This window comes from Salminus brasiliensis, chromosome 3 (genome assembly GCF_030463535.1).
Source record: "Salminus brasiliensis chromosome 3, fSalBra1.hap2, whole genome shotgun sequence".
NCBI lineage: Eukaryota > Metazoa > Chordata > Actinopteri > Characiformes > Bryconidae > Salminus > Salminus brasiliensis.
In genome coordinates, this window is record NC_132880.1 from 47,003,237 (window position 1) to 47,024,331 (window position 21,095).

At 39.7% G+C, this 21,095-nt stretch overlaps 1 protein-coding gene across 2 annotated transcripts; it reads right to left on the reverse strand.

Moving 5' to 3' along the window:
* Positions 1-8,146: 8,146 nt before the first annotated feature.
* LOC140552264 (uncharacterized) lies at positions 8,147-19,724 on the reverse strand. Of its 2 annotated transcripts, none has more exons than XM_072676407.1 (10): positions 19,561-19,724; positions 19,262-19,350; positions 17,287-17,410; positions 16,691-16,842; positions 14,763-14,920; positions 14,510-14,666; positions 13,581-13,674; positions 12,878-12,941; positions 11,210-11,295; positions 8,147-11,119 (listed from the first exon to the last, which is right to left on the reverse strand). In XM_072676407.1, the coding sequence occupies exons 1-10, from the start codon at positions 19,566-19,568 to the stop codon at positions 10,228-10,230; spliced, it is 1,824 nt and encodes a 607-aa protein (XP_072532508.1). In that variant the 5' UTR covers positions 19,569-19,724; the 3' UTR covers positions 8,147-10,227. The 2 variants fall into 2 exon arrangements, with proteins under 2 accessions (XP_072532508.1, XP_072532507.1); XM_072676406.1 differs by having other exon boundaries at positions 17,281-17,410.
* Positions 19,725-21,095: the final 1,371 nt, after the last annotated feature.

Below are 21,095 nucleotides of genomic sequence, written 5' to 3' on the forward strand. Positions count from 1 at the left end.
TTTGCCAGGAGCTTCTCCCCATCCGAAAGCTTTTCAATAAATATATTACTTTGAAGCATTAATTGTGACTCTGTGATCTGACTGATTTCTGTTTATTTAGAGAATTCCACCACAGTACTTTTGGGATGAGTTAGGAAATTGGGGATGATGAGATGGGTTGGTAATCATCATCCAACATCCTGACCTCACTGACACTCTTCTGGCTGAATGCAGTCCAATCCTCACAGCAATGCTCCTCCAGAATCCTCCAGTAGAAACCCTTCTTCTTCCCTGGATAGTAGAGACAGTTACTCCAACAAAGGCAGCATCAACTATTTTTCATACCCTTGATTTTGGAAGAAATTATGAATGAGCAGGTGTCCCAATACTTTTGTCCATGAAGTGTATTTTTTTATAACAGTGCTGGCAGGAAGAAACAGAGCCATTTGCTAATGAAGTTCTTATTGCTGATGATGAACACACTGCCCTCAGTGCTAACAGCATTACAGAGATAAAAATCACGTCACGCCTTGTTCCACAGACACTCGTCCACTCACCCACACATTACACGAAACTGAATGCTTGAGTCACTGTGGCTGTGAGAGCTGTTTTCCTGAATGCATGCGGACATGCACACACCACCACTTTGGCAACACTTCCAAGCCCCATTCAGAGACCATTAGTGACGATAGGCTGGAACATGTGTTAGCCGGCCAGTTTTAGACCAGTTTCTGACCACAGAGCCACTCCTGCCTTGTTGTTATTATTATTAGTGAGCGTATCACTCCCCCCCTCTACCAGTAACACTAATGTGTGTAAAAACCAGGCACCGCTGCAGTGCCTGATACACTCATACCCGCATCAGTGCCACCCGCAGAAACCACCCAGTGCTGGTTGATATGAAAGGGGATCGAGAAACTGCATGACAGTGTATGACCTAGGGCTGTGTATATGTATATATGTATATGTGAAGATGATATGTATCATGATACGGGGTTAAGATTCAGTTTATTCCGATACTGTAAGCAAGATGATATGTATTTGTTTTAATAATAAGAGAAAAAAGCTGACTTTTTATCTAATCAGAACAGTGATATCAAAATACAGAATAAAATACTGCCATCTAGTGGCCAGGGTTTAAACACAACTCAAAATGAACCACTGTCCGCCACTAATCTTTAAATGTAAACTATTCATAATCAATTATTAAATCAATGATTAAGAATCAAGTGTTTTTGAGAATCAACATAGTATTGCAAAACAGAGTATCATGGTACTTTGATAAACGTTCAATTCAACTGTATTGTTAGTGCACATACACATAATAGGAAAAGGTTATAAAATACACAGCACTGTTCTGAGGTTTTAGACCCCTAATCCCATTAGTCTAAACCCTGTCTCTCAGCAATAAGAGAGTTTTAACAGTAGAAGCTCTAGATCTCATCAGAACAGTTAAAGCAGGTGAACATAAATCCAGTAAAAAGGAGAAACAAGAGCTTCTCATTCTGAAGAAGGTAGTGAGGTATTGCAGCAGCAGCTGCAACTAATTTACCATCATTAAGCCCTGATTTACCATCAAACCAGGTGTTTATCTGAGGAGAACTCTAAATAATACTAGACTCCATGAGAGAGGAGAACTTTGGAGATGTTCTAATGATGAACACAGTGATGGAGAACCACCACAACTTTTTGCAGGAGTGTTAATATTAGTGTTTATTCTAATATCAGTGTTTTACTGAGGAGGTAAACACTTATGGCCCAGATAAGCAGCTCTTCACTCTAATTTGTCACAGGGGACTAAAACATTTACACAGTGCTGTGCTAGTTAGTTTAGTCAGGCTTTGTCAAAGGCAGCTTGAACTCAGTTTTGGCTGTTTGTGTACACACTGTAAGTAAACTCTAAAAGGGATTCAGTTTTAGTTCCAGCAAACTCAGACTCTGCCATCTGAGAAGCGTGATTCATCACTCCAGAAAACCACCTCACTGCTTAGGAGTCTTGCCCAAGGACTCTTATTAGTGTAGCGCAGCACAGTCACCCAGACTGGGAATCGAACCCTCCATCTCCCACATGGTGTGGTAGCTCACAGACAGATAGTGGTGTTATCTGTTGCACCACACCAACCACAGAGTCAAGACTTCTGACCCCGCTGTCATTTTATGTGGCCGACCACTTGGTGGCAGAGTAGCTGTCGTTCCCAATCACTTCCACTTTGTTATAATACCACTGACAGCTGACTTTGGGGAATTTAGTAGCAAGGAACTTTCATGACTGAACCACGCTGGAATTCACTGAGCTCCTGAGAGTGACCCATTCTTTCACAAATGTATGTAGAAGCAGTCTGCATGCCTAGGTGCTTGATTTTATACACCTGTGGTCAATGATTTGGATGGGTGTGTGAATACTTTTGGTAATATAGCGTACATTGGGCAAAATCCATACTCCAGTAGCAAAAACAAGCAGAGTGTCAGAAACCAAATTCATCAAATGAGCATCACAAGATTAGGAGGCTCACAAAACAGGGGAGCTTAAGTGGAGTCCCAATTAGTCCAGTGATCACCTGCACCTTTGGGCTTTGAGCTGATCCTCAGCTGAGGGGCAGAACCCAGCTCTTATGCAGGGGCTCCTCACCGCGGCCAGCAGAGGGAGACATTACACTCAGACCTCTTTACGCTCACACCACACCTTCTTTAGACCTCAGACCCCATCTAGGAAAAACTTCATTATGGCTAGAGTTGTTCATGTTGATCATATAACAGATCTGATTTGCTATGCCAGGTTAAAAGCCTTGATAAAGTACTTCCAATAGTGCCAACAAGCTCCTTAACATATAATAAAAATAAAAATAAAAGTTTTTAACCATTTTTATTTGTATTATTTGTCGCTGTTTTATAAAAGCAGCAACCACTTCAGGTTGTGCATTACTGTGGTGGAGTGCCGGTGTGCCTCGCATCACCCTTTAATCAAAATAATCAGCCTAATAGCTGGGCTATCATGGGGCGTAACACTTCAGTGATGAGCTGCATTTGCGAGATTACACAAACCTGTGGGCAGCCGTTCTCCTGAGGAGCTTGTTTTTATCTGCTAAGCTCTTGAAGACTGTGGGGGTGCAGTTTGTACAGTAAGTCTTGAGGTTCTTTAACCATAATGCAAAACACGAAGCGGATAAGGCCATGTTTCTTTCACAATGCTCAAATCAATCAAATCAGTGCAAACCACAGATTAACCATACTGAGACCACCTCCACAGGTGGCCTGAGTTCTGTTTGTTTGAGCATCCATTTATATGGCTCTGAGGGGAGCTGGACGATATGGTAGAATATGGTTCTATATCACGATATTTAAAGACTTTTTTCTCGCAATACTTTCGTGACATTTATCACAATACATAGCGACAGATTCTTACAAACTGCTATTCAGATCCTCTCCTGTACTGAACACAGTGATTTATACTCAACATCTGCTGCTCTTCATCTAATTAACCCAGTCTCATTACACTGTAAGTAATGAAACCTGCAGCTGATCAGTGCTTATTACGCACTAACAGTCTCCTCCATTGTTATCACCATAACAAAATGTATCACGATACAATAAAATATCGTCATATTGCCCAGCTCTACTCTACTGAGGTAATTTGCTATGATTGCTATCACAAGATCTCAACATTTTTCTTCAGAATGAGAAAATCTTGTTCCTTTTTACTGGATTTCTGTTCATCTGCCTCTGGTTGAATGGGATCTGGAGCTTCTACAGACATACAAAATTTAAAATAATTGACCTAAAACCCTTTCTACAGTACTGTAAATGAAAAAAACAAACCGCTCAGGCCTTATCAGAGGTAGTGTACTTACTAAACACATATCTGTAATCTAGACCTGCTGCTGGAGCTTCCAGGGAAAACATTTGCTTCATATTTCCTGTCTCCCATTTATAGCACAGGGATATCAGAGTTGAATAATACGCTTGCTTGTCCTCTGTTCGCACTACCATCGCTCTACCATATTCATTATTGCGGTTCGTCGGCCGTGTGGTCAGACCCGAAGAGCACATGTTGTTTCTGTTTCACTTACGCTAATGCACCGGCAGGCCGGCACAAGTCTACTGAATGCTGTCCTTTGAGTCTAGTGTTGCATCAGAGGTTCTGACTAAAATGCCACTAATTGTCATTCAATAGTGGAGAAGCAACACTTTATCTGATGCCATGGGAAACAGATCTGCATAAGAAAATGATATTTCTGGGAAGACCAGGGCCTGCATACTTCCATTTAAATTTATAGGGAACAGGACGTGTGTGGCAATTGCTCAATCTGTGTCTGCTGGACTGTACACACTAAAACACAAGAGATCTACGCCAGCCGGGCGAGGAAGAGCGCTGGCAAAATGACAGCCGACCCCTCTTACCCTGGACATCACCTTTTCTGACAGTCCCCTCTGGTAGAAGCCTCAGTACCTTCAAATCCAGCCCAACATGACAGCGCTCCTCAACCACAGTGGACACCCCACACCACCACACTCTAGTCCATAAACTAGTGCTGCACCGATACCGATACTGTATCGATACCATAAAGCTTACTGATGCTGTACTTTGTTTTTTTGTTTTTTTTTTTACATAGAAACGTTTGGTTTGCATACTTTATAAAAACAAATGTTAAAACAACCAGTAAAAGCCAGTCATAAATGTTTATTACCATTAAACACACATTTAATGAACGTTTAGCACTTTTTATTTCCATGTGCTGTTTTTTTGGTTCTAAAACCATAAGTTTAAGAGTTTAAGCAGCTTGTTTTAAAGCCACACACTGAGGTTTAGTATCTTTTACACAGAGACGTGTTCTTGTAATGAAATGTGAATTTTAAACACCAAATAAAAAGGTGTTTGGTCGAGCCTAGCAAGATTATGCTTCCCTACTTGCTTCCTGCATTGTGATGATTTTCATTGTTTCATAGCTCTGAAGCTTTTCGAATGTGCAGTTACTCTTTTTAAGGAGTATCAGGATTTATAGCCGTCTATCCAGTATTTAGAGTTGGTATCGGTACTCATTATCGGCAGATACTTGAAAATCTGGTATCGTATCGGAAAGGAAAAAGTGGTAGCGGTGCATCCCTACTATAAACCTAATCTATAGCTGAACTGAGCTCCAAATTTCACTGAACCGAACTGGATTTAACTGCATTCTGCTACATAACCTGCTGCTGATTTACACCAGGATTATTTGCAGCTGTACAGATGTTCATCTTCTGTTAATGTTTATATCATCTGTAACTTTCTGTATATAGAATAGTTTGTGTATATATGTGTATATATAACTGTGAATATTATTAAATAATAGTTATAGTTCATAAATATAGTTAATAAGTAATAGTTAATTTTTTTGTTATATGTTTAACATTTTTATTATATATTATATATTATATATATTTGAATAAACTGATATATTGATTACCAGTCTTTTTATCTTTTTTTTTTTTTATGGTGTACACAAATACATTTTTGGATGTTTATTTTAAGCTGAATCTCTGAGAACAAATCAGAGGTTATTAACCTGTTTATTTTATTCCAATAAATTCAATCAAGTCTCACATACTTTCTCCCCATAAAAGGAATTTATTCATTTATTATTCAAATATTTAGTTTGAAAATTAAACAACTCCCATGGTTTATTTTGGTGTCATTAAACAAAGGTCTGAAACTGTTCAAAATAAACCATCTGAGAAGTACTGTTTTACAGAAAATGTGAGTGTGAGAACGATGTTATTTCATTTTTTATTTATAGACCCTTTAAATTACACAGTCTCTGTTGAGAACATAGGGAGTGTATGAATTTCAGAACTATAAGGATATATGTGTTTTTCATATTTGGGCTTTGGACAGACTTTATCAGGGATGGTTTGCTTGGGATGGACAATTGATTGATTTTTCCAGTTAATCTGAATTTTTAAATGATATCTTTTAGAAATCTGAATAGGTGTGAAATATCCTGTAGAATGAAGCTCTGTAGTGTAAGACGAGCACCAGCATGTGAAAGCAGAGTGGATCGGTATATATTTGCTCAGTGTGTGTCTTCAGTCTGAACTTGTCTCCCAATAGTTGTTTTTATGGACGCAATCAAATGTTCTGGAATGTATTTTATGTGTTTTCCAGTAGGTAAAGTTTTAGTTTTTATTAGAATTTGTCTAATTTTCCAAAAACACCACAGTTTTACACTGACCTCCATTAAAGATTCATTATCATGTGCAGTTGACATTTTGGAGATACAAGGTTTTAACATTGACAATGAGGTTTTGACAATGACAATATACATATATATATATATATATATATATATGTAACCTGTCTCTGTCTTGCCCTTGTGTTTTCTCTTCCTGGTCTCTGTTTTGTGCTCCTGTCTCCGCCCCTTAGCCCCGCCTAGTCATTAGTGTTCCCACCTGTGTGTCCTTTATAGCCCTGCCCTCTCCTTCTCTTCCCCAGGTGTTCCTGTCTGGGTCTTGTGCTCTTATACCCCTGTGTCTGCTCTGTATCTTGTCTTGCATAGTGGAGGTTGTATGTTCACTGTGCTGCAGTTAGAGTTCCTTAGGTTTTTTTGTAGTAGTTCCTTGTTATTTTGTCTTCATTTTGGGCTTCGTTCTTTGTGTTTCTATTATGGATATTTCTGTTCTTCTTGACTTTGTGTGGGTCAATATTAAAATGATTACTCGCACTTGCATCCTGCATCAAACCTGCCAATCAGTACTATATATATATATATATATATATATATATATATATATATATATATATATATATATATACAACATTCATTACAACACGACCTAGTGCTAGCTTACGCTACTATTTACACGTTCACATTAATAACTGTGGAAGTGTGATAGTGGTCTATTCTTACACTCGTTCCACAGCCCCACACATCCTACTCTACCATGCTTTTGAGCGTTACTGATGTGCTAAGATCTGATGGGGAGTGGTTGTCCTTTGTGTTGATGGACAGGGATGATGGACAGGATGAAGGAGCTGTAAAATGAAAGAAAAGAGTCTGCTAAATCACAACTGATCTTCCCTTTGAAGATTTCCAAAATAAGTGGTATAGGAACATTTCATTTGACTTGCTCTTTGATAAAAACAACGAAATAAAGAAACGGCTTTCTGAAGATTCTGACTTTCTCCAGTGTTTTCTTATTTGGGATGTGCTCGGTTTTGATGGACAGTGAGACCAATCATATTATAAGAGCAGAGCTGTGGACGGTTCTGCACTGGACTCATTGTTTAGACTTTTCTCAAGACAAAATCAGAGGAAAATAATTAGGAATATTGTGATTCAAGCAGGAAATCCACTGTAGACTGTCTCATTTTGGTTCAGCCTATGCCAGGGGTCCTCAATCCTGGTCCTGGAGGTCTACCACCCCGAAGAGTTCAGATCCAACACAGCTGACTGTAATGTTCAGTTGCTCCTGAAGGCCTTCATTACCTGGTAAACACCTGCTAGGTGTGTTAGATTCGGGGTGGAGCTAAACTCTGCAGGGTGGTAGAGCTCCAGGACCAGGTTCGAGCAGTCCTGGCCTATGCATGGCCTATGGCTGGTTACGCTGTGAGCATAGGACCCCACCCCCCCAAAGATGTACCTTTTTTGTACCCTTTTGAGCCAAACCTTACAAACTTTTCATGAGGTCGGATTTTTGTCAGATTTGATCTATAAGTACTTTGACTCACTCACTGCACAGCCTACAGCTCCTTCTCCAGCTCCTTTCAACTAAACCCCATTTCCCACTCACAGTTTTTCTTCTCCGTTTGTTGTTTGTCTTCATCTGGTCTTGTCTTAATCCTTTTAGTTTTGTTTTAGGTAACCCTTGTTTTTCTTTGCTTGGGATTGTTTCCTTTGCATCTGGCTCATTATGTGTAGCGAAGCACCAGCTTACGTGGCCATAACTTACTGTTGTATAATAATTATGAAATAACTAAACCTGTGCACACCTGTCCTTTAACAACCGGAAGAAAGGAAAGTGTGGTCAACACTGCGTCCAGCAGTCAGCTAGCCTAATCATACTAGTTGAGCTAGTTGAGCTAGGTGAGTGTAACAGCGCCCCCGGTGAAGAATCTTGAGCATGTCTTTTTCAGGCGTGCTGTGAGGTGTTCTTGGAAGGACTTCTCTTGGAAAGGAGACTCGAGACCACCGTCTTTCAGTTGCAATAATGAAACATTTTATTCCAATCAAAAGTACAGCGTGGAGAGAGCCTGCCAATTCTCGTGCCCCTCTGCTCTCTCTCCCTAGACAGAGGAACACCTCGTGTTTTATACCCTACTACACCTCATATGTTGTTGTACTGTTCCCATATGCAGGATGTCAGATTGTTTTTAGGCAGTGTAATGTAATCCGGCTAGTGATCACCGTGTTTTTAAAATTGACCTGGAATCTAATTGCTTACTTTTCCCACTGTAATTGTAACGAAGTTGCATGTATCCCCTAATTATCCCCCAACCCTAGCCAGTAAGCGCCTTGTGTTTATCGACCCTCAAGGCAAAAATGCTGCGATAAATGACAATAAACAGATCATTCCAGGATATGATTTAATATTTAATAACTCTAAAAACAAACACGACATCTGTTTAGCTTCTATACAATGTATTTCATTTTATTTATTAGCTCAGGACATGTGCATAAATTAATTTACAGACTTGTGTACTGTATACTTCACAGACGGTGTCAATACAGCATTAGCTACAGTAGAAATCCCCCACCAGCTAAAGCCATGAAATATCGTCAGGCAGAAAAACCTTTACTTCCAAAACCTTAAATTTCAGTGGAAATCAATGTAAAAAGATTTTATTCCATGTTATTTTGGAGCTTTTGTTTTGGTCCGGTCACCATGAAATACCATCCTCACAATATCAAGAACTATTCAGATTTATAATACCAGATTCACATTAGGGTCAAAACGTCAAAAATGTCAGAAATGAACATGCATAGTTTTTGTGTGACCGTGACACTGAAGACTGAATTTTTTAAAAACCCACTGACGCAGTTTTTACTATTCCGACATTCACCAGTGTTTTCTTATTCGGGATTTGAACTATGAACAATTCTGCACCTTAAAAACACACCCTGAATCTGACCTAGACTTTCTGTCTGAGCTAATTTAAGAACATTCTTAGAAAGATACTGATGAACATGAATGGGGAACATTATCTTGAGACACATGTATTGTTTACACTGCTTGTGGACGCCACAGACTATTTAATGTTAAATGTGAGTAAAGAAACCAGGATATTCTCTATATTATTTATGTTTTTTTTTTTATAAAGTGCCATTATACTCTTAACCTCTCGTACTAACGTAGCCATGCTTGAAACGCAAGACATCCAAAGACATTCAAAAGATTCTTTAAAAAAAATCTCATTTAAAGGAAAATATATACTTATATATACTTATATATATATACGTATACTGTCTGCCTGAGACTTTCTGAAAGAGGCACAGTAATAAAGGGTCTATTTACAGAGGGTGTATGGGAGTGCCTCGGAAAGAATGTACATAGATATCTCTGCGTAAGAAACCAGTATCGCAGCAGTGCTGAGGAGGAAGTGCATCAGTATTACATCTGTGTGTTAAACTCTTAAAGATACAGGTGCTTCAGGTGGTTATTTGAACACTGGCGTAGAAGAACCACTTCTTGTTCCATAAAGAAGCATGCATGAAGAACCTTTACATTAATGGAAGCAAAAGTGGTTCTTCTATGGTATTTAAAGAACCACTTGAAGAACCTTTTTTAGAAGAGTGTATAGTACTAAAACACCAATCAGTCATAATATTAGTACCACCTTCCTAACATTGACATGGTCCCCCTATGATCTGACCAGTCATAGCATGGACTCCGCAAGACCTCTGAAGGTGTCCTGTGGTATCCGGCACCATCCTTTGAGTCCTGTAAGCTATGAGGTGGGGCGTTCATGTGTCGCATCCGTAAGCCATAGACGTCCATGACCCTGGTTGTCCTTCCTTGGAGCACTTTTGGTTGGTACTGACCACTGCATACCGGGAACGCCCCACAAGACCTGCCTGCCTGGTGTTTTGGAGATGTTCTGACCCAGTCAGTTTGGCTCTTGTCAAAGCTCACCTTCAAGAACTGGCTGCTCACTTGCTGCCTAATATTTCCAACCCTTGACAGATGAAGCCGCTGTAGATGAAGATAATCCATGTTTTCACTTCACCTGTCAGTGCTAATGTTATGACTGATCGGTGTACATGTCCCTATTTGACGTCACACCCTTTGATAGGAACAGTCGATTTGAATGCCTGGGGAAACATGCAAAGCAGGACCGCACAGACCTTTGAATGGCGGTGCATGAACCTGCTGACCGCTACAGCTCATGTTATGCAGTTCTTTCTGAGCTTCAGCTGGAGAAATGTTCTGTTCGAGTCCAGAGCTGTGGTCTGAGCTCCATCTGTTTTGGCCCAAGCCTGGGAAAGACTGATATCCCTCATCAACGGGGAGAATAATGTTGCTTTCACAGTCAGGAAAAGGAAGATCCTGAGGGTGGTTCTTGAAGCACACAGGCTTTACCTTCAGATTAACATCATTGTGATAGCTGATGAATGCCTGGTTCACAGATTCATCTGCAGCTGCTTCTGGTATGTTCTCGTTGTTCTGGAGATCATTAACGCTCTGGTATCCAAGAACCACAACAGTCTCGGAGCCGGGGGGCATGTTCTGAGTCAGTCTGAAGTCGTCCAGAGGCCCCGAACAGTCGTTACACGGGCCGTACTCAAAGTCTGTTGGTATCACTGGGTCCAGGTTCTCAGACATAGAAGAGAAGGGATTCTCAGTCTCATCACAGGGATACGCCGTGTGTGTAATAGACCGGTTCAGAAAGGAGGACCCACTGGAGTCTGATCCCAAGTAGCATCTGTTGCTGAAGGACGAGCTATTCCCAGAGTTTACTTGCTGATTATGATCGACTTTGCTGGAGCCTGACGTACGCACTGTCGACTGATAGTCCTCGAGAAGCTCACACTGAACACCACTACCGTTGACACCCTCTTCAACCTCCTCAGAACCCGTTTGGGCATAAATCACGTGAGATGAATCGCCATTTTTTCCAATGCTGTGGTGACTGTTTTCACAACTGCCGTCATCGAGAGAAGGGGATAACCTGTGAAGAGATGAATACCAGGGTTTCAGAGCAGAACTAAGTCTAAGGTCTTCTTTAGTACAGTTCCAGAGCGTAAAACAAACGTCTCACCACGTCTTTTCCTTAAAGGGGTCCAGTTTTGAGGTTTCAAGATAGACCGGGGAGAACTCGTTTGGAAATGTAGCCCAGCGTAGAACCTGACGAGGCAAAAGATTCAGCAGATCAGAGCAGCCTAGTTTGAGCAGGGTCATTCAGGTCGGCACGATATTGAGGGAAAATGACATTGCGATATTTCGTTGTGCTGCAAAATATATTGTGATTAGGGATGTCTCTGAATCCGATCTATCTGATCCGATCCAAGTCTCTTAATGCTGACTACCTGCTGATTCTGATCCAATCTAATCTTTGTGTTTGTGTTTCAGCCCCACAATTCGGGTACGCTGTACTAATCCATAGCAGTAAAATCACTGTTTTAGTATCGGTTTCTTTAATCAGACTCAGTTCTAGTCTGATTTACTCTAATCTGACTATGATCTGACCATTCAGCTCCCAGCTCCTTTAGAGCTTCACAGTCTGATCACTTAGTGTATGTGCATTAGCATTAGCCTTCTCCTCGGTTATGAATGGGCCGCTCAGAGCTGGTTCAGAACCAGAGAAAGGGGCGTGGTTCTCCTGCTGGTAGAACATTTGAGCACTTCCACCGAAGTTTCTATAGGTTTCTAACCAGGAGGCGTTCAGGAGTAAAGATGGGATGTGAGGAACGTTAGATCTTCCCAAATGGGGATAATCGAGTGGAATATTGGTGTTGTTGCAAAACTACAACCAAACTGAGTGGTTTTTATTTGGCAGTGCCAAAACAGCAGGAAATAGAGCAACATCCTCCTCCACTCTTTACCTGCGGCTCTGTGGCCATCTGCTGTCGAGGCTCTGAGCTAATGCTAAGCTAAAGTTTTCCTCTTCCCCGAACTTTCTGCTCCACCTTAAATAACGCAGCAGTTTCACTCAGCTGTTTAAACGTACACACAGTAACTGCAGCACTATTTAAGGTGGAATGGAGAGTTAGCATTAGAGCACAACTTTAGCTTTAGTTTTAGCTGTTAACTGGTAACGTCGCCGCTCTTATCAGTTCAATTAAAGCTCTGTTTAGTTTTCCTCACTGAAATAAGGTCACAGATGAACTCTGTCTAGGGTAGTTTTCCAAAGAAAATGAGACGTTCCTCTGCAGTAGGATCGGAAGTGGATCGGACCCTAAATCATTAAAAAACCTTGGATCGCCCCCTATCCCAAGTTCTGTAGGACATACAGGAATTTTCACCAGATTTCACCAGACATCAGTAATCCGACATATATCGTAATACTAATAATGCCCTCAATACATTGAAGACTGCAGTATAATAAATGATATTGGTATATCCACTAAAAATACAGTGATTTTACTGATGTTAATTAACAGCACATCTTACTTTAGTTGTATTATCACTGTATTATTTGTATAAACACAAAAATTGTACCGGTATCGGCAGACTGTCAGCAAAACTGCACTGCCTTGATTTGTTTTAAATGTATTTATATGTGCATTTATCTTTTTAATTCCTGTTTAATATTAAAACTAAAGTGAAACATACCCGAAACAACTGTTTTTACACCAATTTTACAGATTCTCCTATTCAAAATAAAGATGTATGAGGTACAGTAGAGTCTCTTGCTAACTAACCCTGACAGAAGAGTCTAAGAATGTGTCTGGGTCAGAGCAAATGATGGAAATAAAAGATCGCCTACCGGTTTTTCAAAACTAGGAGCTATTTTAGGAGTAGGAATCTTGTTCCACCACTGTCTTATGATTCTGCAAGGAAAAGGTCAAAGGAAATTCATTCATTTGGGATACATTACACTGCCTCATTGTTATTCAAATGAAAACCTGTAAATTACTTCAATCTCAGATACCACTGAAACCACAGTGTTGCACTGCAGCTATAAATCATGCGAATAACATTATAGGCCTGTTTTAGGCAGACAGCCAAAACACTGTGGCTTCTGTTATACTGTAAAAGTAAATACATGGCAAACAAAACAATTACTGAGTATCTGAGTAAATTACGATTAGGAAAATTTCGAAATTTCTAAAAGTCAGAGTAGGAGCAGGCTGAAGATTGTAGAACGTGTAGTTTAATAGACTGCAGGTCTGGACTGTGTGTATAACATGAGCATATTGCTGCTGTTCAATGAAAACCATGTATCTCCAAAACATTTTCATTCTTTTTTTAGTTTCCTCCATGGTTTAAACCCTGTGGCTGCTGCTGAACACTGTGTAAATAATTCTGGATAAATGGACCAATAGAAAAGCTCTAAATGACTTGGAATAAGCTCTTATTTTACTTTGACTTCCATTCAAAGTTACAATAATTTTTGCCTTCTCCTGTAAAGTCACTGTTTTGGAGATACATGTTTTTCATTGGACAGTGACGACATAAACATGACTTACTTGATGTAGCAGTAGAATATGGTGGATATAAAGAGGATGAGAATGATGCATGAGATGGGAATTATTATGTTGAGAATATTCTGCAGGGATGAAGCTGCGACACACAGACATGGGATCCAGATAAATACACTGAAGTCATTTATAGCAATAATAATAATAATAATAATAATAATAATAAAACCAGTAAAAATATTACCAGCTCAGATACCAGTACAACCACAGTGTAGCATTGCAGCTATAAATTAGTCAAATAATGATTGTAATAATAATAATAATAATAATAATAAGGTGTCTATACTCCAGGGGAGTTTCTAGACTACTTCTTGTACTTGTAGAATTGTAGAATGAGGGGCAGTTAATAATAGTAATAATAACAATGTTAATAATAATAATGTTCATAATAATATCACTAGTTATTATTATTATTATTACTATTATTATTATTATATTAATTCCACACATGCATGAAATTTCCCTTGTAGTATAAAACTACATGTAAAACTGTGATTATCACTGCATCATATTTTGTACTTTAGTGGTCCGATATGTAGCGGTCTAGTGTTGGTGGGTTATCAGTTATACGAAGTGGTCTTAACCAAAACATACAGCTATGAGCTATAATCACCCTGTCTGCCGAGTAGCTGCCTTCATCTTAACTACTGAAAGTGTTTTGGAAAGATGCTGGTGCACTATGGGAAATGTAGTGCCTGTGAATTTGCGTAGCGTGCCCTGTAGTTCTTCTCAACAATTGTTACTGCTGAACATTTTACCACATGTTACTGGGGCACATGCTCCAGTATACTGGGTCTAGTGACACCCCTGCTATATTGTCATATATACTTGTACAGTACAGTCCGATTCTTCTCCTCCAGCTTCGAATGCAACAGTGCCCCAGGAGCAGAGCGGCGAAGTGCCTGAAGCAAACTTACGTGTGCTGAACTCGAATGGTTCACTGTAGTCGCTGAATATCTGATTGTTGTTGTAGTCCGAGCTCACTCTCAACACCACAACATACTGAGAATTAGGCTGAAGGTTTTTCCCCACAAGCTCATATTCAGTTCGGCCTTTTTCCAGAGATCTCGACACCTGTACGGGCGAATGTAGAGGGGAGAGATTGGTGTTTATTTTATTACGCTACTGTTATTAATTAGTTTGTTATTAATGCATATCCAGCTCACTTACATTGCTCGTGCTTCCTTTGAGAGCGTAGATGAGCTCCGTACTCAGGTTTTCAACAAATGTTTTTGAAGAAGGGGATGTGTAGTTGGTGCGCCAGGTGATGAGAAAGTCTCCATTCTTAGTCATTTCCACCGATACGTTCACCGGCTTTTTGGGCTTGACTGCAAAGAGCAAATACCCAGACTGTTACGTATTTATGGAAATGCTGTATGTACGCAGGCAGTATGCATGGTTACCAATCTTGATAATAAAAAAAAACCTTTGACCTTTGCAGAACAACGACAGCTTGTACAAACATACAGGAAGTGAACAAACAAAAAGCTTCAAAGCAAAAAGTCCAAAAATATTGGGACACCTGCTCATTTGTTTATTGTTTCTTTGGAAATTGGTATTACAAAAAGTGTGTATACTGTCTCTACTGTCCAGAGAAGAATGCTTTCTACTAGATGTTGGAGCAGCATTGCTCTGAGGATTTCAGTGAGGTCAAGTCACCCCACTTCATCATCCCCAGCCCCCCAACCCATCCGAAAAGTACTGGATGGAGCTCCACCATCCATCATTCCAGAAAACACAGTTCTTCCACTGCTCCACAGCTCGAAACTAGGGGGATTTATACTCCTCTAGTCTGTTTATCAGTCCTATTCTATTGGCAGTACTTTTCTACAGGGACTAGTCCAGCTGTCTTAAAATAGCTAAATGGGTGTCCACAAACATTTGGACTTGAAATTGTGTATCAACAAAAACAAATCCATATAAATGATGTTGTTTTTTAATATGGTAGTAATATAGTTGTACCCTTTGCTCACCCAATGATATTACCAGCCAATAGTAGTAATAATAACAACATTAATAACAAAGCTAATAATAATATTACTAGTTATTGTTATTATTATATATTATTATTGTCACATATGCATGACATTTCCTTTGTGGCAAACAAATACATGTGAAACTGTTACATCATCAGTTCATGTTAGTTAGATTACCCAGGAATTTCAAATTAATACATTTACAGTTTTATTTCTTATATCTAGACGCTCATTTTGTAAGCTTGTTATCAATGCCTCTTTTACCAGCTAGCATAAATAAAGCAAACGCCCATATATGTCCACAAACATTTGGACAAGAAATTCTTATAAATTATGTCATGGTAGTAATATTCCCTTCCAATTCCATAACTGGACTACAATATATAATCTGTTCTGCACTTTAACTTTAAAGAAATTAATCAAAAAAAGAAACAAAATTCCATAATAGTCTAGTCAACAATTACTAGTGGCGCAACGATCCATCTTTTTCTGTTACGATACAAATACTGATACACAAAACCGGTCCGATATAATTGTATTATTAATAAATCATATATTTCACCATCTGGGAGAGATTATCAACTTTATAAAACATACTACAACAAATGAACACAGATATTAATGAACCCAATTTCTGTTTATTCGTCACTAAAATGAATAACTGCTGGACCTCAGCACAGTGCTGTCTGGGCTCCGGACTTTTATTTTGATATTCAGAGTCTGTGAGACTAAAGAGGAACGAGCAGCCCCTCCCTTCTCTGTTCTCCTTATATGGAAGAGGGCACCATGCTGGTTAGATGGGGGGGAGTCTTACTGTTGGCTATGATCTGTGCATGATGTCTGTATGTCACTCTGATCTGAGTTATGAAGCCTAGAATACCGGCGGTGCAAGAATCTGGTTCCGTGAATGGATCAGTCCCGTGGATCAGACTAAATATTCAATACCTGATTCAACTAATTTTGTTAGTATCGGGACCGATATCTGATCCTAGTATTGGATCGGTGCATCCCTAACAATTACATTTATATTCATTACAATAAATGACATGTATCACATGGGATTTGACCACTAAAAAGCAATCAATTTTAGCAATGACAGAAGAAGAAGATTAAACCACTTACTGCTGTCGCAAGTATCGATCTCTTTAGTGATCAAATTCGTTTCCCCCCTCTGCAGGACAGTCAAAAAAGTCTCAGTACAAACAAAACCTTCCACTTGGAACTTGCATTCACAGATACCGGGAGAGACAACCTGGAAACTGCAAGCGAACAAACTGGAAAATAGGACAAGACAACAAATACCACACAGAACTGATGAACTTACAGTGGAAGTGAACTTATTTCAGTTGGGCCCCGTTCACACCTGGCATTAGGCGTCTCCTGTGATCGGATTTCTCACATCATTTCCACTGCAGGAGGGGCGTGGCGCATATTAATAACTAATTAACCGAAATGCTGAGCATCCATTGGTTAGTTTGTTATTGTAGCATGCTCAGCTAACTCGGATGGACCATGGACGCAAGAATAGTGTAGTCGTATGAGTCTCTGAACACCTCCCAATAAGATCGGAGAGATCGGATTACAGCGAGTCCTCGCGTTCACACTACTCTGTGCTGGCCACTGCTGATTGGATCACCCAGGACGCATGTTAGTGTTAATGCCAGGTGTGACCGGGGCCTCGGCCTACAAATGAAATCATTATTTACACTCACATATACCTCCCATTTATCGGAAGCGATACATTGAGTCTGTGTTCGGAGCAACTCTCCAGATTCTGGGAATTCAGATGACAGACCACTTCTGTCTCGTAGTCATTGAGGCATTCCAGATCCACTGCAGGCTCTGAAATTCACAAACACATTGTGAAGATTAGTCAGAGATCTGGTTACTTAAATGGTACAGCATTTACCACAGGCTCCATCTTACTGGCCATGATTACACTTAAAAAGCATTTACTGGAAAACAGGCCACTAGTTTGCCCACCAATGGTTTAGACCCCCAAAACCCCCAAAACTACATCAAGTACATCAACTACAACCTCATTCATCTTCTGGTGACTGAAAATCTAAATTTTTATATTTAAAAATGACATGAAACGTGTGTGATTAAAATGAATACATTAAAATGAGCAGACTGCAGGGTTTCTGCAGATGTCAGTCTACTCCACCAGCCTATTTCAACCAACAACGGGGGTGCCAAAACTTTTTCACATGACTATATTAGTTTCACTGCAGATAATAAATCATGGCAGGCTGGGGAAGAATGACCAAACTTGGGAACCAAGGAGTTGAATGATTTGTAGAACTGTGTTCAGTAGAAGACGTCTTGGCCTTTCATTTTGATCAACGATGGGGAGCCAGGACTTCTGCATATGACTATTTATTTCACTGTAATTATTAATTTACAGTACTGACCAAATAAATAATACACCTCAAGGAGTTTAATTTGCAGAACTGTGTTTTCTGAGGAGGGTCCCCATACAAAAATTTGATATAAGGTCATTTATGCACATATTTGTTATTATTATATATTATTATATTATATATTATATTATTATATTATATATTTGAAAATATATGTACATATAAACTAGCTAAATGGGTGTCCACAAACATTTGGACTTTGGATAACTTATAAATAATGTTGTTTTTTAATATGGTAGTAATATAGCTGTACCTTCTGCTCATCTAATAATATGACCAGTTAATAATAGTAATAATAACAATGTTATAATAATAATAATATTACTATTAAATTCAACATATGCATAATATTTAAATCACACATATATTACCATATATCAGGTTTCCCAATAGGTGTGCAAGCCTACTTATTCTTTAACAACAGGGGTGCCAAAACTTTAGTATATGGCTGTATTAATTTTGCTGTAGTTAATAATTCACACTAGTTACTAAATAATAGGTCTTGGGATTAATGAATCACTTCATGACTGTCCATTAAAATGAGCAGAGCTGTGGGTTTGCTCAATCTGCTCAGCAGCAGGGGTGCCAAAACTTTTGTATACCACTATTCATTTTACCGTAGGTAATAATTCATAATAGTGACAGATACAGAAATTAAATATGTCCAAAAGTTTGTGGACACTCTTTCTAATGAATACTACTTTAAGTTGCACCTATTGGTGTAAATGGGTGTAAAAAACACAAACAGCTTGTCTAGTCTCTGTAGAGAAGTACTGCCAATAGATTAGGACTAGGGCAGGTAACAGCAGGTAAAAGGATGACCAGACCTAGGAATCAAGGTAGGATTTGTAGAACTGCCCTTTCTTGGCCTTTCATTTTTATCGACGATGGGGTGCCAGTACTTTGTATATGTGTATTTATACATTTACAGTAGGAGTTGATATATGATATATGGCCTAGTCTTGTACTGCCAATAGAATAGGACTATCTGTGGATATTGGGGGTGTAAAGCCCTCCAGCATTGAGCTGTGCTCTCTGGAATAGTGGACGGTCCATCCAGTACTTCTGGAAAAAGCTGGGGTGTAGCTAAACAGCCAAATATCAGATTTCTCCTGCCTACGCCTACTTATTTCATCAACAACAGGGGTGCCAAAACTTTTTCACTGCAGTCACTAAATTATAGGAGTTCCCTACTAGGAGCTGAACTTTTGAACTTGCAGATGTGGAAAATTATCCTTGTACAGAGGAGAATAACAGCATAACGACTTACCATCAGACTGCGTGAATCCGGAGCTGGAGCTGAGGAGGACTAGGCTTAGGATCAGAAGCATGGTCAGCACCAAGTCCAGAAAGCCAGGGCTGTGAATGCGCCATTAAGGACAGCAGAAAGGGTAGGAGGGGGCAGAAAACAGACCAAGGAAAGTGAGGTGAAGTTTTTTTGGCTGTAACTGAAGTGGTTAGATAGTTTAAGTGAGGAGACGTTCCTGTAAATACACTCACAATCAGTAATACAGACTTTTACGCATCGTTGGAAATCCACAAACGCACCGGATAGCGCGTAAAACTTACCCATTCATTTGGGGTGAAGTCAGATTTATCCGTGATATTCAGCACTGAGAGGTTTCCAGCTAACAGTGAAAAGTAAAAGACGACTAAACACGTATAAAGAGAAACTCAGAGCCTCGCCTCGCCTCGCCTCACTTCCCTGTTCAGTCCTGGATTCAGCAGCAGCAGTGGGCGGGTTTCTGGCTTTACTGGAATCATTACGCGGTTCTGTGGAAGCTTACGTCCGCATCGCACCGTCTCTCCCTCCCTCTGCTGTGTCAAAAGGGGACGCACAGGAGCAGGACGTGTTATCTGCCTGTCCAGAGCCTAAAAAATATGATCTCACAAAGCCCTCAAACAGCACCCTGCCCAGCTCCCTTCAGGGATGAGGACCCCCAATGGAAAGCGTCTATTCACTGTAGTGAAAACTGGAGAGAGAGGGGGGAGAGGGGAGAGGGGGGGGTGTTGGTGTTGGGGTTCGGTGCTGCCAAACATTTCAGTTAGCTGTTAATTCTATTTTATAAAAAAAATAAATAGAAATTTGATTTTGATTCATTTTAATGTTGATTTTATTTAATTATTGGAAAGTGGGAGTCCGAATTACTGACTGCGTCCATTACTACCACCTAGTGGTGAAAGTCAGGAAGTGCGGCTGGACTGACTTAGACCTTTCAATGGGATTTGAGGCCTGTAGAGGCAAGTTTCCAGAGACAGGGAAATACTTCAGTAATTGTGTATTTACTTGAGAATTACTAAAATACCAAATAGTTTTACTATTGAATTATTATTACTATGACAGATACAGTTCTATTGCTGAGGAAAAGGCGGCCCCACTGTTAGGCCTAAGCAGGCCTAAATAAGAGATAAGAGGTCTCTACAGGGTGTGTGTGTGTGTGTGTGTGTGTGTGTGTGTGTGCATTTGCACATCTGTGTCAGCAATGGGTGCAGGTTAAAGTGTCTGAAAGTGTTCATTAGAAGGGTTGTCCATGAAGGACATGTGGACATATAGTGTATAGTGTGAGGTTTATTATTATTATTATTATTATTATTATGGTTATTATTATTATTATTAAGATTCCTCTAAAATTGTTATGAAATACAAGGTACATTTTTGTCAATACACCAATCTTAATAAGATAATGAGTGTATAATGACATTGCCAGCAACCTTCTGTTAAGTAGTACTATACCATTTTTGTTGTGGACAAAAGTATTGGGACACCTGCTCATCCATTGTTTCTTCTGAAATCAAGGGTATTAAATAAGTGCATCCTGCTTTTATTGGAGTAACTGTCTCTACTGTCCACGGAAGAAGGCTTTCTACTAGATTTTGGAGAGCATTGCTGTGAGGATTTGATTGCATTCAGCCAGCCTGTCAGGATGTTGGATGATTACCACCCCACCTCATCCTAAAAAGTATTGGATGGAGCACCATCTATCATTCCAGAGAACACAGCTAGCTCCACAGCTCAATGCTGGGGGGCTTTATACCCCTCTAGCCCACACTTGGCAATACTACATTTTGTCAATACACCCAATATATGTGTGTGTGTGTGTGTG

Bases quoted from the DNA above. Each gene is read 5' to 3' on its own strand.
- LOC140552264 (XM_072676406.1), bottom strand. The intron at 14,667-14,762 runs GTAAGTGAGCTG...TCGCCCGTACAG, and splicing joins TCAAAGGAAGCACGAGCAAT to GTGTCGAGATCTCTGGAAAA. The intron at 13,675-14,509 runs GTAAGTTTGCTT...TGTGTGTCGCAG, and splicing joins ACCATTCGAGTTCAGCACAC to CTTCATCCCTGCAGAATATT.